The 17,483-nt window shown below is 39.9% G+C and overlaps 1 protein-coding gene across 3 annotated transcripts in view; it reads right to left on the bottom strand.

Annotated features, from left to right (window-relative positions):
• Positions 1–465: 465 nt before the first annotated feature.
• PALLD (palladin, cytoskeletal associated protein) overlaps positions 466–17,483 on the bottom strand; it is a 440,752-nt gene continuing 423,734 nt past the window's right edge. For all 3 annotated transcript variants that reach the window (XM_089658595.1, XM_089658596.1, XM_089658597.1), the window contains 3 exons: positions 9,092–9,257; positions 7,000–7,133; positions 466–3,678 (listed from right to left, as the gene is read on the bottom strand). In XM_089658595.1, coding sequence (XP_089514721.1) covers positions 3,515–3,678; positions 7,000–7,133; positions 9,092–9,257 — 464 coding nt within the window. In that variant the 3' untranslated portion in view covers positions 466–3,514. The remainder of the gene's footprint in view (positions 3,679–6,999; positions 7,134–9,091; positions 9,258–17,483) is intronic.

The following is a 17,483-nucleotide window of genomic DNA, read 5'->3' as shown; positions in this document are numbered from 1 at the left end:
TTTTTAAAAATGTTTTGTTTGTTTTTTTCTGGGGGGCACAAGTAGCTGGTCTTGTCTAGGGCACAAACTAATCTAGCACTGGCCCTGAGGGTGAGTAGTGCTTTCTACACTTTTTATATTTAAACTGGAGTTGGCCTTTGAAATTAACCTGTTGCTTTGCCTTATGTAATAACCAAAAAACTATGCGATGAATGAATTTTATATCTTTATATGTACATTTTATGTGCAGCACTAATATATTGGCCTCTGTCAGAAACAAAGCCTTGCATGGCAGCTTGTGCAAATGGAAAAGGGCTTTATTTCTAGTAAGAATAGCTGGTGATGCCGACAACTAAAATACTCCAGTAGGAAAAAGTCAGCACAGAGATAAGAATAGTAACACAGGCCGCGCACACCTGCTATTCTCAGATGGGTCTGTCTGCACGGAACACTAAATCAATCTATAAAGAGAAAGGAAGCCATGTCTTGAAGAAACAATACTTTATTTAAATCCTTGCATAGCAATTATCATAAAAACCTTACCCCAGAAAACTATGCTTGTCTTGTTATGGAACAGACACTGTGAAACTTCAACTGGTCTCATCTAATGACATGACCCATACACACAAAGGCACTTTCTATAAATACAGATACAATGTGGTGGCAGAAAAACACAGGTGAACTGAATCATTTCCTAAATAACACCAAAAGAAGTGGTGGCATATGGTAAACAACAATATTTTAGTAGAAGAAGGTTAGGGGAAGCAATGTAGTCCATGTGACTACATTCTGTTATTTTATTTAATACGAGATTGAGCCTATGCAGAATTTCCAGCTCAATGTAACATAATGTGTGGCCCATACATGAGTACAGTGTGACACGTCCCCTCCCTTTTATACTTCTGGATTAACCAAATCTAATGGTAATAGGCAAAACAATGACAACATAGCCTGGAAGGCACTGACATACATTTATATCTATGGTGTAGACTGATTAAGCACATATTTTGTATCATTTAACTTTAGCACTGGTCACTGCTCTGTGCTGTAAAAAAAAACAAAAAAACTAAAAGAACTGTATACAAAAAGGCTAATGACCCTACAGTAATACATATGGTGAGTTTATATAGGTGTAAAATACATACGCAGTATAGCTGCAATAAAACAGATAAATAATGATATATGTGCTTCATAAAGGGTATACAGTGTTTTGATTTACCCCCCTTGGCAAAGTACTTTTGTACCATTAATTGAACCAACTTGTTTTGAATTGTTATGGCCTCTTGTTGCAGCAGGAGCCTTTGCAACTCTCTTAAAAACCTAACCAATGCTATGGGAGGTTTACAAGAGCATACAATATAGGTGGGGCTTTTGCCTACATGAGCCAAATGCTTTTTCTTTTTTTTTTTATTTGAAAAAAATGCTAGTTGTGATCTGGTTTCCATAGCAACACATCCATTTTTCCCTTTTCAATATTGTCCCCCTATCCAAGTATTGATCAGGAATCACTACTACAATGCCTTATATATGTGGGTATTGTGGAGTCTCATTGGAGTCCCATTTACTGTACATCAAGGGTGGATTGGGCATTAAAGGGTCTTCTAACCACTAATCTCCATCAAGGCAGGCAAGCAACAAGAGTTTGTTAAAGCATGTCAGCATTACATTTTACCAATCCCAAATTAGACAAACACTCTTCAATCGGTAGAATGATTTGGAAACATGTCTATTCCCAGGGCAGTAGATAAGAGAGTACTGGATATTTTACTGGCAGTGTGTGAATCAATACTGAGAGGTAGCTAACCCACAGCTCTGAATGTAAACACATGTAAACCTTCGCACTATGGTCTTTTGTGTATGTTTTATTACTGTAAGGTTTGGTGAATATGATGGGTAAAAAGCTGTGTGAAGTAATGACTTCTACTGTACAGTAAAAAATGCAACAATTTGGTTCTACCTCTGAATAGTGAGTGGTTAAACAGAAAGCAATCAGCTCATTGATATCCATCCTGAAGTATTTCTTCAGGAAAATGTCATCAAAAATAGCACAGCAATAGAATGTAGTAGAGGTAGCAGCCCCTAACAGGCCCAGGCTATGACCCTAAGTCAAGCATGCTTGTCTTTTTCCTCCTACCAATGAAAGCATTGTTATTGAGATCCTAATATCTAGAAGACAAGTTTCTGTTCTTGTCTGCATTGCTCCTATATACTTGACAACCACTCACATAAATCATAATGGGTTCTACACTATAAGTAACCTTCCGACATTTACAAACATAATGTATAACCATCTTGTTGTCTGACACATAATATGTTACCAGGCCACTGACCCTTCTGATATACTGTATATGGTGGCAAACGTATCTAGCTCCAGCTCCTACAATGAGAGGGACATTACAGGCCTCCAGTATTGTAACAAAACATTCACAAATGGTAAATCACTCAAACTGTCATTTTCACTTGCACTAATCATCTATCTCCCATTCATAAGTTTCCCTTTCTTACATTGAATCTGAACAATTTTGTAGCTTTTTCTTGAACACACACATTCTTGTGAATAGAAGGTTACTCATTACGGTTCAGGAAAACCTTACTATGCATTGTTGGAGATAACTTTGGCTTTATGTCTGCGTACCTCATAATTTATGTGTGACAATGAAACAGGCCTCCCAGGAAGAGTCCTAGAGGTCAGTTCCATATACTCTTCTGCCTGGACTCTAGTAGGACTCCTGCAGTCAGTTCATGAATATTAAATATAGGAAAAGTGCACAAAGCGTAATGGGTATTGTTGCATAAATAATAGCAAGAATTTAGCTTTCTACCAGCTGTCCCTAGCCATCTAAATGTCACATAATTGTGTAGTGTCAATACACACAGAAAACAACAAGGTGTACACACAAACAAGCACAGAAAGGGTGTATGTGACATTATCTTCCGCTCGCTTCATTAAGAGCTTAAAGTCCATAGGCAGCTTCTGAAATCATTGCATGTTTTTTGGCAATTCCTGTCAGGTGATCTCCAGTGTTAGGTAACACAATCATACAGGTATGTGTTACGTTTCAGCTGTCAAACACAATGAAGCAAGCCATTTTCTTTCTATACTTCTGAAGCATTATAGCAATTCTCCTTGACAGCATTTTTTCTTTAAATATATTTTTAAAAATCATACACTGTGTTCGATGCACTCAGACATTAAACATTGCACATCATCCTATACTGCTTTGAAGGCATTAGTGAGTTGAAGAAATCTTGTCATCTTAGTGTCTGAAGGCACAAAACAAGCAGAATACATAGAAGTTCCTTTCATAGAGCAGAAGAGTGAGTGATATGAATGTGCCATAAATACATAAGATAAATCCCTGCTATCCTATGTTCTAGACTGCTTACACATTAAGTTACTGCGTAGTTTAACTTGTCTCTATCAGGTTAGTTGAAGACGTGTCTTGCATGTTACATGACACTACTGCCGGGTGACAGCTGTGGCTCCTGGTGACTTCCTCCAATGGCTGCTACAGCAAGTTTCCCTAGGTCCTCTCTACAGGTCATCGCTTTCTACCAGCGCTGGCTGGAGGTGCACTGGGTTTGCTTCTGGCATAAATGCTGCTTTAATATCCAGGCCTTGGTCAGAAAGTGCTGCATATCGACTGGTGGAAGGCCGTACTTTTCTTGTCTTGGGGGTATGTGACTGCTGCCACTGAGCTGTGAAAGGGAAAGAAAAAAATGCATCAACATTTTAAAGAGCAGTCAGCTATGTTTTTAGGTCCATATCCCACCACCACAACATTTGCTGTGCCTAGCGCCATCTGTAACCATGTTATTTAAAGCAGCGGGGGAGGTGTACTGACACTGGTGCACTCAGAAGCCGATTGGCTACCATGCACCAGGTTCTAACTTTAGCTTTTTCAGTTAAGCTTTGCCAATAAAACCTGGAAGCAGATTGGTTTCTATGCAGAGTTGCACCAGATTTTGCACTCTCCCAGCTTTAGTAAATAACCCCCAGTGTCTTTGAAACCAACATGCACCACCTTTCTTCCTTAAACCAAATAGCTTTACAGCTAATGCTGCCACGTAATTGTCTCATCTGTGGCCCCTTGGGCCTCCAATACATATGACTTTTTCTTTTACTATATTGCTTCAAGAGATTCTGCAACTAATCAAAAACACAGTGATTAAAGCGATACCAAAGGCTTTTTTTTTTTTAAATAACAAACATGTCATACTTATCAGCTCTGTGTAATGGTTTTGCACAGAGCATCCCTGATCCTCCTCTTCTCTGGTACCCTACCAGCGCTCCTGGCGCCTCCCTCCAGTCGGGTGCCCTCATAGCAAGCAGGCACACTCCCGGGCCACTGCTCTGTGTGTCCAGTCACACACAGAGCCGTGTCTTGGCCCTGCCCCCTCTCTCCTCATTGGCTCACTGGCTGTGATTGACAGCAGCAGGAGCCAACGAGGAGAAAGAGACCTGGGACAGCCGAGGCTCCCGTGCACATTGCTGGATCACGACAGGGCTCAGGTAAGTACTGGGGAAGCTGTTGCACATAGAAGGTTTTTTACCTTCAGCCATAGAATGCATGAAGATGAAAAACCTTCTGCCTTAACAATCACTTTAATTTATGAACAGAGTGGTGTGTAACTAATGTGAATTCCACTCTGCTTGTCCCAGGACTCCAAGCAGTCAAAGCAAATGGGAAACGAACAAGGGAAGAGGAGAGCCTGGTCATGTCAACTGTGCATGTCCTGGGACTGAGCTCTCATTTCAGAGTGTTCGCTGCAGACACATGAAGAGAACAATGAGGTTCACTTATAATCTCATCCACTTCTGCATAGAAACCAATCAGTTTCCAGGTTTTATTGCTAAAACTAAATTGAACAAGCTGAGGTTAGCGGATTGGCTACCATGCACAGGTGCACCAGATTCTGAGTGAATCAGCTTTAGTAAATAAACCTCCCTATGACAGCCACCACAGGCTTCACGCCACAGATTGTATTTTATGTGTGTACAGTACTCCTATCAGTGTGTATTGCTCATTAATGTGAGTCTATATGCACTTATCCCAGCAGGTGAATAAATATATAAATCCAACTACTCTTTCATAAAGAAATGCTAAGATTTGTTTTGAGCTTTCTTCCTGCTAGTTTGAGGTCATGTTTCCGGTATGTTCTCGATGTTAGCTTTATATTGAAAAGACTACCGTCCTGAACCCTATTCACACCCTTAATGTAGTTAAAGGCTTTAATCCTGTACTGTATTTTCTTTCTATCGTCAAGACTATTTCACAGACCATGCTGTTGTATGTTGCATCAGTTTTATAGGGTCTTCAGTATTCACTTTTCCTACACATAGGTGTCATTTTATAACCCAGTGATCTGGCCTGCCTTTTCACCTGGTGGCTATTCACAGCATATAAAGCTCTCCAAGGAGAACAGGTTTATTAGGTGTTCTTGCATGGCAAGACCACTTACTGTTATCTCACATATATATTCTTATTATTATAGCCAAATTTACCACCCTAACTCCTCCCACAGTTTTTACACTACATAGACAGTAATATACCGAAACGTGCGGATTGTTCCCGATTGGTGTGCTATTACTTCGTGGAATGTTTCACCGAATGGTTCACGAAATATCAGCGTTTTTGTGGTGAAATTGGTCCCATAGGAATGAATGGTGGAATGTTCAAAACTAGAGTGGGAGCTGACAAAAGCTAGAGTGTGAGCTGAAAAATCAGGACACGATTTCTAAACTGCCATCACTCCCTTATTTTCAAGCCCACCGACACAAATCTTATATCAAAACATTCAGCTATCCCTGCTTCCACTACAAATGTCTACGGCTAAGCCATAGTCCTGATAGTTTTCACAATATGACCATTTGTTTGCAACACACTTGTCATAAATACACTTGGTTACAATTGTCAAAGAAATGTCTTGCAACAAATAAAAATACAAATATTCATGCATGGACGCTAGTTCCCCTCTGGATCATTTTTGCAGATATGTTAAAATCTGCACTTTTGGCTATAAAATTATTTAGAACCTTCAGAACATTATATATTTTCTGAACACAGAGACCCTGTAGAATAAGATAATGATAGTTGCAATTTTTTATGTTGCATGAAATTTGATTAAATGTATAATTTTCAGGAGGAAATACACTAAAATGAATTTTATTGCACACAAACAGTTTAATCCCGTTTTGTGTACAAAATAAAAGATGAGTAGATAGTGTAGAGTAGATACCATACATGTCAAGCCTCAAAGCTGTGTGTGCACCAGACCACCAGCACTGTATAAATGATTGGGTGGCTATATAAACCCCTGGATCACTTTTACATTACAGCCAGGTGCCAGCTAAATTAAAAAATGAACAAGCTCTTGGCTGCTAGTACATCTAGAAAGGCAAAGTTAACCTTTATTTCTGTTATTTTTACTGTCTTCTTTTATATGGGACAGGAATATACTGACAGTTTTGTGTGGGAGTATACCCACATTAGACCCCAGGGAATATTAAGGACATGATTCCCTAAACACTGGGACATTTTCTATGGTATATATGTATATACACACACATACACAAATATAACATGCTCCTTGCTTTCGCCACCTCTGAGGTTAAAAACCCAAGAGGAAGATAATTTGCACAAACTGCCAGTCAGGTGCTTTCATCACACCCTATTAAACTGTCTCTGTATTGTATTCACTGGCCCATTCTCATTCTGCTGTGATTGGAAGCAGAGAACAGCATCTCCACTCTTCATTGAAGCTAAATAAACTGCTTCACAGTGGATCTAAGGTGTGATAGTTTATAAAGTTGAGATAAACCGTGGTAGTGACTAACACCTACAGTATATATGAAGGAAAGGAATTTTTGGGAAATAAGACCTTGCTAGTAGAGGACCACAATGATAACACAGTTTACACATATAACATACTAATGTCTTCCCACACAAGAATACTAGTTTGCAATGGATTTAGTCTTCAAAATGCCAAATCTACTTAGGCTATGGGTCATAAACTTACTATGTATGTCAAGCCTTGCAGTACAAGACACAATGCCAGCCTCATTCTTTGCTGACACCGTATACCAGCCAGCATCCTCTTTGGTGGTACCTTGGATCAGTAGGCAAAGGTAACCATAGTTATCTTGATGCATGCTGAGAAAAGAAATACAGAAGTTATCACATGATTTATTGAGGGATAGCACAGTAAGAATCATTTAACATTCATGTAAGTTTTTAATGAATTATTGTTAAACCAGTTCCATATATTTCCAAAGTATATACAAACCACAGGAACAATTTCTTAATGAAGAACTGTCTATGTCAGGTATTGTGACCAAATTCTTTTAGTCATTATGGTGAAAGTTAAAAGATGAAAGACTTGCTTTAGGTAACACAGACATTATACAAGAGCAGTGTCTGTCCTGTGTGTGAATGGGAAGAGTTTATGAAATGTTTCACTCAGAACTCAGTTGACTAAAATCTGCAGAACTTTTTAGTCAATTAAAATCTAATGGGTTTAGTTAAATTGTAATGCATTATTTAAGCATTTCTCTATACTTTCTAAACTCATACACTCCTGTAGTAGAAAAAGTCTAACACATTTTTTTATGGTGAACATGAGGAATAAAAGTAGCAACACTACTCTGAGGACATCTGTAGACGTGTTCCACACTCCTTTGGTGCTTATTCAGTGCCACTACTTCTTTTCCTCATGTTCACTGATCTTGCTTGCAAACCAAGCTGGCACACAGTCACATCCAGCAGCATGATATTTCTTGCAGGTCAGCCTTGAGCAGTGTGTACCCTGTATGCTGTTTCCATGTTATTTATGGAATTAAGATTTCAATAAACTACACAGATTTAGCTGTTATGTAATGTCTTTATAAGTAAAACGTCCTTCCCTCACATTCTTGATCCATTTTCATTCGTTGACAAGATTTCATCATAATTTTTGTCAGCGAAATCAATTCCAATTTTTGACATAGTTTTCATCAATTGCCAAAAATTCAGAGTCATTTTCGTTTGGGTTTCTTCTCCGGAAACATGCCGCTGACGAAAATTATGACAAAAATATTTTCATCAACGAAATAACACTGGTTCACACTTGCCTGCAGTCTGCACCTGTTCCTGCAACCAACCGCAGCCAAGAGACTCGTGGGGCGGTCATTTATTCTGAATGGCACCCCCACGCATCACAGCCCGTAGCGCATTTGCGGGTGTGGGAACCTCAGGGAAAACACATGGTCAAAAAGACCATGTGGTTTCCCTGCGGCCGCGTTTTTAAAAAGGTGCATGTACTTTTTTCCTGCAGGAAATGTGGGCACAGCAGCCCATTCACTGTACTCAAGCTAACACGGGTCACACGGCCCACAATAGTGTGAACCTAGGCTAAAGTCAAAATGTGCTGACCTTGCATTTTGGTGCTGCTGATTATTAGTAGAGAGACAGAAGAGGATCTAAGCCAGACTCATAAAATTTTTGTGCTTTTCGACTTTTATTGAGGAAGCATACATGACCTTGGCTGTTGAGTTGGCACTCCTCAGGCTTCTTGAGACAGGAAGGTTGAAATTCCCTTTTTGCATTTCAGCTTCTCTTATTTGCTCCTTTTTGGTCTGTTAAATGCTATATTACAAATAACTAATCTAGTTATCTTATGTTTCTAAGTGCTAAAAAAACTGTTGTTCTTTTCAGACATTCAGAACTGGCCTATGTCCTCTGCACATTTGCTGTGTTATCACAGTCCTCCTCGTTCTTATGCACTACTGATTAATTAGCTTTTATGTTGTAGAGAGCTGGGAGTGGAGTGGTTTAGCAGAAAACACTGGGCAGGGCTAACACCACTCCATCCACATAAATCCTTTGTGTGTTGCCAGCGCACAACAGGGCTAAAAAGTTGAATGCATTTCTGCCAGAGCAACAGGTATTTTTCTGTACTTGCAGGATCTTTAAAGGGATAAAGCATGGAGAAATGTGTCTACATTATGGAGATATACTACATATGTTTTTTTTAATTTACCCTTGACGTACTTTAATGTTTGAAGAATGCATCTGTCATTGATCATACTCTATTCTAAAACAGCTTATTTTCACAACCATCTTTAGACAGGTACCTGACTCTGTCAGTGTTGTATGTCAGCGATTCATTTTCTTTCTTCCAGAATATCTGGGGTGGGGGACTTCCTGAGATACGGCACTCCAGCCTCACTGGATATCCTTCTGCCACTCCTGTATTCTGGAGCTTTTCTATGAACACAGGTGGCTTATGAGCATCTCTCGCTGTTGAAAATAGAAAATCCAACACAATTATTAACCAATCATTTTCATATCATCATTCTATGTATCAGTTGTATGTTGTTTTCACTTATTTCAGAGAACACGGTTGCAGAATACATACATACAAAGGTATATCTGTAAATGCATTACTGAAGCTCCCTACCAACAACTTCTGAAGTTGGACATTCATGAGAGCAGAGGGAGTATCAGTTTAGATTATCATTTGCACCTGCAGTAATTTCAATTGTTCCATTTCTGATCTTCTACTTTCACTGGTTCCTCCCCTCCAATGAGGTCGAAAGGACACCAGATTTAAAAGGACAAAAGCAGTAAATGGAGGTAATTATAAGAGGTACACCAAAGTGTTGGATACAATGACAGGGCTACAAATGTCTCTTTTTCACCAAAGCCCATACAACCATTTCCCTCCATCAAAAGTAAATCATTTTAGGAGACTTTCATTCACTTAGCAGATACATGAGGATTCATACATCACATATTTGTCACCTGCAGTTTTGTTCACTTAATTTTCCTGCAAACATTTTGGTGCCCGTATCTTGGCGAACTGTATGCAGGCAACATATTTTTGTTGGCAATCTGGCAGATATTTGTTTTGACAATTAGAGAATCTTCCAAGAAATGTTGTCAAGGACATATCTGACGTAATGTTTAAGATTAGAATCAACTAATAAAGTTTGAATTGGACATTTATCACACTGCAAATCCTGAGATGTAGAAAGAAACATAAATCTAAAAACAAAAAAAAACAAAGGCTCACCACGAAAAAAAACAGCTTAGTTTGTCTGGAAGAGTTGTGTGGGGTTTTTTTATTGCCATCAATGACATCCCTTGATATGCATCATTAGCTTTGGTGGGCACAGCTCTTCCTGTTATAGCCATTCGCATCTGAGAACTTTAAGAACATTTTATCCCATTTAGTTTAAACTAATATCTTCATCCTCTTATTTTAATTTCTTAGTCCTTTTTTGTAGCACCGAATTAAATAGCTTTGGGGAAGATGCACATTTTGCCATCCTCACTTTGGGTGCAGTAGGACCTTGTCTCCGCGCTGGTAGCAGGCAGCACAAGGCACCAAACAGGTAGTACAACCTGTAGCTGGAGCAAAAGGGAGTCTGGTATTGTACAAGGAAAGGACACCATTTATAACTCTGTATCAGACAAGTATTGTGTTTATGGCCTGATAACCAGCAATCTTATTATAACCTGTGCTGGAAAATGACACATGGATGATGATGTTTTCTTGTGATAGCTTACAGTGAAACAATATAAACGTTTCTTTTTTTTCTCTTTTTTTTAAGGCTATTTAATGTGCATAGCCAGGTTCCAATGCAAGTCCCTTGAACAGCTCTGAAGCAAATATATAGACCGTGATAAACACTATACAGCAGGGTTCTGTGGAATGTTGGGATTCTTCGAGCGGTTGCTAGGAGTTCCTTGAGCAACCAATGACGCCCATCATTTTTTTAGTGATCTGTAATGTGGCCATTTTTCACATGGTCTCCCAGAGGTGTAACTACACTGTGTGCACAATTATTAGGCAAGTTGCATTTTTTAGGAATAATTTCATTATTGAACAACTACAGTATTCTTGGTCAAATGTTACTACACCTCAAACCTGAATATTTAAGAAAGCAAAATTAAGGTATTGGCTTTCTTATGAGAATATCTGTATGAACAATTATTGGGCAACTATTAGTGTGCAGGATTATTATGCAGCTAAATGAAAAATGTTCCCATCTCATTTGTTTGTTTATTATCCTCACTTTAACAGATTAAAATAAACAAACTTCTAGATTGTAAGCTCCAAGGATCAGGCCCTCCTATCCTTCTTGGATTGAACTGTATTGTTGCTGTATTGTCTCCCGTTATATTGTAAAGCACTGAGCAACTGTTGGCGCTATATAAATCCTGTATAATAATAATAACTCAAACTAAACAAATAAACATTTCTGACATTTCAAAAAAATCAGTGACCAATATAGCCACCCTTCTTTTCAATAACAGTCATATGCCTTTCATTCATGGAGTCTGTCAGCTTCTTGATCTGTTGACAATCAACTTTTTGTGCAGCAACAACCACAGCCTCCAAGACACTGTTCAGAGAGGTGTACTACTTTCCTTCACTGTAAATCTCCCATTTAAGAAGGGCCCACATGTTCTCAATAGGTTTTAGGTCAGGGGAGAATGGGGGCCATGTCAGTATTCTTTCATCGTTAAGGCCTTTACTGACTAGCCACGCAGTGGAGTTCTTCGATCCATGCGATGGAGCATTGTCCTGCATAAATATGATGGTCTTCTTGAAAGATGCAGACATTTCCCTGTACCACTGCTTGATGAAAGTATCTTCTAAAAACTGGAAGTAGGTTTGGGAGTTGATTTTGAGTCTATCTTCAATCCAAAAAGGTCCAATTACTGTAGCTCATCTTTAAAAATACCAGCCCATACCAGTACCTCACCTTCATCTTGCTGCAGTCTGAGTTGAAGTGGAGTTCTGTGCCCATTACTGATCCAGCCACAGGCCCATTCATCTCGCCCGTCAAGAGTCACTCTCATCTCATCAGTCTTTGAAACCTTTGAGAAATCTGTCTTCAGATATTTCTTGGCCCAGTCTTAATGTTTCAACTTATGTGTCTTGTTCAGTGGTGGTTGGGTTTCAGCCTTCCTTACTTTGGCAATGTCTCTGAGCACTGAACACCTTGTACTTCTAGGCACTCCAGGTAGGTTTTAGTTCTGGACAGTCACAAATAAAAAAACATGCAGCGCTAGAGTAGAAAGGTCTGTCTCACGGTGAAGTGTGACCACCTAGATAGATATAAACGCAGCTAGCATAAAAGTAATGGTTTAAGCAACCAATACTACAACATTCTCCTGGTTAGAAAGGTGTAAATAGTGACATAGGTGTCAAAGTCAATATATCATTGGAGTGACAAAAATAAATCTGTGACATCTGTGGTAGGAAGTATGGCTGTAGAATGCACTAACCAGATAGCGCAGATAGTAGCGCATTAGAGTAAAATGACCTACTCCTGGTCAATGGATCAGGAAACCCGCCGGAGTGGTGGTCGTCTCTGCTGTGGTCACCAGAAACATCTGCGTCCTCTCCAGTTGTGGCATTACCAGGTATCCAGTGGAATAAACGCTCATCCAGTGTGTAGTGGAATCCTTTTGTGTCAGCGACCTCCAGGGGTGCGGTATGCGCTCAAGGAACAGGAATCACCTTCAGGGCTCAGAAATAAACCCAAAAGAGAGGCTTCCGATAGTGTAATAACTTTTATTAAGGAGTAATAAACAAATGAAGCACTTACAATAAACAATTCCAAAGATGGCCGCCCGTATCAAGGTGTGGACCATATGGGTAGTAGTGGTAGGTGAAGTAGCATCTCCCTAACACGTTTCGTGGCAAGTGCACGTTGTCACAGGGCTAGTTCTGGACAGTACTGGAGGATAATGGGTTCCTGGTAGTTTTACGTTTGATTCTTCTCAAATCTTTGGCAGTTAATTTGCGTCTTTTTCTCAACATGTTTCTTGTGACCCTGTTGACTATTTGCCACAAAACGTTTGTTGGTTCTGTGATCACGTCCCAATATCTTAGCAATTTCAAGAGTGCTGCATCCCTTTGAAAGACTTTTTACAATTTGTGACTTTTTAGAGTCAGTTAAATCTCTTTTTTTTTTAACCATTTTGCCAGAGGAAAATCAGCTGCCTAATAATTATGCACACATTGATATAGGGTGTTGATCTCCTTAGGCCACACCCTCCCTCATTACACAAATACACATCATCTGATATGCTTAAATCCAATAAGCATTCAAGTTTATACAGCTTGGAATTGGACAATATGCATAAAAGTGATGATTTGGTCAAGATACTCACTTTCCTTATAATTGTGCACAGTGTAGAACCTTCAGGGCCCCAGTGCAAGAAACCATGAAGGGCCCCCCTGACCATTGGGCCCTTTCCATCAGCCACGGGGCCCTTCCCAAATGGAATCCTTCCCCCCAATCCCCTCCAGCAGAAATCCGTCTTCCCTCAAATATCGCCCACCACCACAGGGTCGCAGCAGGGTCACACACACAAATCGAACGATATTGCATGAATCCTGGAGTCCAGTGCCAAAACAAGCTCTGATATTTGGTTTCAGTAACTGGCAGGGGTACACCAGTGTGGGAGGGGAGGGTGAGGTGAAGGAGATCTCAAATCTGACACCCCCTCCCCCCTGCACAAGTCCTCTCCCCTCCCAAAGTACCCCTCCCCACACTATATATCCTCTTACCATCCCCCTATCTCTCCTCCAGGTGTATATCCTTTATTAATGCTCCCCTTCCAGGTTGCAGACCTCAGAATATCAGCGCAATATCCCTTCTTCCCGGCCCCTTCTGTCTGTGTTCATGAGAAAATCAGAGCCGAGAAGGAGAGGGTAGGATCTCCGTTGTTATGTGTGCAAGCAGTGGGTGGGGATGCCGACTGCCACAGAGGGGGTGATTGTCCTGCATGGGACCCTTGGCACCCCGCAAGAGATTCTGGGCAAGTGTCCCTGGTTCTCACAGTAGCGCCCGTCAGCCTAATTACCGGCACTCAGTGCCGTGATTTCACACAGACGTCTATGTTGGCTTTGGGCCCCTCCACAGTGGTGGAACTACAGGGCCTGGTCTCAAGTGCGACCTTTGCGGCCCTGGGAGTTGTACCACTGCTGTCTCCTAATGTAAGGAACATCCTACTGACCACCATGCTGATGTATCATGAGCTGTATATAATATTGGAATTACCTGACTGCTAAATTTAATTTATGATTACTCCATGTTAAAAGGTTAAAAAATGCTGCTCTATGGGGATTTCTGAAACTGAATGCACTTCTGAACTAAATAAAGACTCACATGCTAATCTAGACATATAGCAAGCTGTATACTATACAGTGTTATTTGTCTTTGCATGTACTGTACTTCCGTCTTAGGAAAAAATTGACGTGCTAAAAACCATTATAAATACACGGAAACCCTGCCAGGAACTACTACAAACAGTTGACAAGCAGCGTGAATGCAATACTTTCCAGCCTGTGTGTAGATTTTTCTTGGCCATAAAAGGTCTTGAGGTGCCATTATGTACAAGTGCACAGTAAAGACGTCTGCATCTCTAGATCTGCCTACATTTAACCAGAAATCATAAACCAAATGCACTGAAATAGCTGTGAGTTGTAACATTGGTGCCAAAAAAGAAACAGGGAGTCCCCAATCTCCCATGCTGGATTGGTAGACAGAAAACAGCTCGGTCCTATGCCATGTCACCATAGTTACACAAAGAACACACTTATATTGGAAACAGAGACAAATGGAAACGTGCCGGCCATAAAGGGTGCTTGTATGCATGAGTCATTCTTTGTAGTGAATTCTGACTCCTAAACTGAAGATTGAAGCTGAGTGTATACGTTTTCTGCTGTGGAGGGCTGTGCGACATTACAGCTTTACAAACCCAATGTGCCAGGAGAACCTCTCAACACCACTTTCCCAGTTAAAAGAGAAGCTACACATGGACTTCAGGGAGTTAGAACTTAGCACTACATGTTTGTTCTATTCTATGAAACTAACCAGCAGGGAGTAAAGAATATTGATAAATGTTGCGGTTACGCCTTTCCTAGAAAAAAATGCCCAAATTCATTATTTGTGTCTCTTTTCAATTACTAGAACTGGCATATAGTCCTATGTTCAGCCAAGCCACTTATTAAACTGGTAGGGTGACAACCCCAGGATGAGCAAGATTAGTTTCAGTGTACTGATTTGCAGTTTCACTCCCCTAATCAGCTGCCACACTGCAGTGGATCTACTCAACTAAGTCAATGAATATTGTCACAACCAATATTCAAAACACACACTTAGGAACCATAAAAGTTCAAATTGTAGCTTAGTAAAAATTTCAGTTATTCAGCCATGTGGTAGCTATTCATGTTGATGTATATCAGGTTGGCCCTACACAATTACAGGGGAAGGGGTGTTTTAACCTAGAACTATGTGCCCCTTTCAGGTTTTATTACTTCAAAACTATACTAATACCAACTGCCCTTCTGTTAATCCTTGGGCATGATGAACAGCAGAATTGTAATAGATTTGGTTTTCTGCTAGATATTACTAAAAGGTTGTATCTGGCAAATTGTAATGATTTTATAAATGCTCTTGTGAAGTGATTTTCAAATTGCAAAGCAGAAGATGGTCTCAACATATTGTACTCAAAATGTAATATGTTATTTACAGCTTATATCCACTGATCACAGCCAATAGAATTCCAACAGTATTCTGGACATATACCGTAAGTAAGTGAATATATCGGTGTGATACTAAGTACTAACACAATAGACTCCAGACGCCAAAAAATTACTTTCTCCCCCGAAAGTCCAAAACACACAGTCCAACTCTTAGCGTCTCCGTGACCTAAACACCCAAAAGTGTGGATATATTTTTATTGGATATTCTTCCTCCACAAGTGATAGATTCCTCTTCCTCCGTTTAATACCCTCAAAGAAATAAAAATTGCATATAGTGAATTATCTACAACGTATGATATGTAACACAAAAAAACGCACTTACAAAAATAGTGCTTGATAAGTGCAAAAATCACTCCACCGTGCGTACACTTCTAACCATCTGTCATCTTTACTCTTACTTTCCCATAAATATGAAAAAGCTTCCACAAATTCCACCTTCCTTCATGGTTAAGCTCCTAGGTCTGTCCACTTTCACATAGGAAATATACCTCCGAAGGAATTGCATATAGTGTCATATCTTCAAAACAATATACTCACTCTATTCGTGTTCTCCTTACATTATAAGTTCCCAGTGTTAGTGAACACACTGACTGCCACCTCACATCCCATGCACTTTACCAGACAATAAAGATCCATTTGCATAGAAAAGAGGGCTCCTCTCACTCCACAAAGCATCTGATTCTCAATAGCATCATAACATGTAGCATAGTACAATCAAATAGTGTAGTAGGCAATGATAGGGATGTGACTCTTAAATAATAAAATTGCACTTACAAAAAAGCAAGGTGTCTCAGCATGTATTCAAATAGCAAACAGTATGAAAAACCTTCTACAAAATGGCCACTCCGTAGCTTCCAGTTTATGTCCATGTAGCTTCTGACTTCATCTGAGGCTCCTCAGGTGCTACTCAAATTTCTTTTTCACGGCCCCATCCTCAGCGCAATTCTTGCCCTCTACACTACCCCATCAGCTAAAGTGTACACTTCAAATATGCTATCACTTCCCTTCCAAATAACAAATGAAACGAGGCAAGGATGCCCATTATTTCCACTAATTTTCAATCTTCTTATGGAACCCCTAGCAGAACACATTCGTTCCAACCCCTACATAACAAGTTTATCGATTCCATCACACACAAAATCAGTCTGTTTGTAGACGACCTTATACTCCTTCTTACCAACCCATCTTTTTCTCTGGCAGAGTTTTACCATACTTTACAATGGTTTAGTAGAGTATCGTATTATAAAGTCAAGAGTAAATCTGTAATATTAAATCTAGGCCTCGATGGTATCACTAGAAATATACTACAGCATCAGTTCTGGTTTGTATGGGACAATTCCAGTATATCCTACTGAGACCTTTAACTGATTTAGTTAATTGTATCCCTATTTTTGGCCAACTACATTCCATTTCTCTCAAAAATGCACAGGGAGTTGCAAGTCCTTCAAAAGCACAAACTTTCCTGGGCAGGTAGACTTGCCGCCTTCAAAATGTCCATTCTCCCCAAGTTGCTTTACTTATTCAGAACCCTCCCTATTCCTATCCCCCCGATCATACTTCAAGGTTTCTTTCCCTGCCACATGTACGTATTTAGGGAAGTTTGCAGAGATTTGATGTGCTCATGTAACACTCACAAAACATAGATCAGTAGGAGGTTCTGGTTATATTAACTTTAGGCGTCAGTCAAAATGTCAAAAGACATTTTGAACAATTTCATGCTCCCAGCTTTGTGGGAACAGTTTGGGGATGACCCCTTCCTGTTCCAACATGACAGTGCAGTGCACAAAGCAAGGTCCTGTTTCACCAGCCAGCTCACGTGATGCTAGGTGCAAAATGCATACAGAAAATGTTTCTAGCATCAGAACAAAGACTGACATCATAAATTCTAACTCTTTACAATACATGTACTGCAAATAAACTGGAAATACATGTAATATCTGCAGTAGCCCTGTGAT

The sequence above is a fragment of the Staurois parvus genome, unplaced genomic scaffold, assembly GCF_062004578.1.
Source record: "Staurois parvus isolate SC_StPar_1 unplaced genomic scaffold, SC_StPar_1.0 ptg001083l, whole genome shotgun sequence".
NCBI classification, from domain to species: Eukaryota; Metazoa; Chordata; class Amphibia; order Anura; family Ranidae; genus Staurois; species Staurois parvus.
Note: the sequence above shows the minus strand (reverse complement) of the source record. Positions and strands in the feature narration are given on the sequence as shown.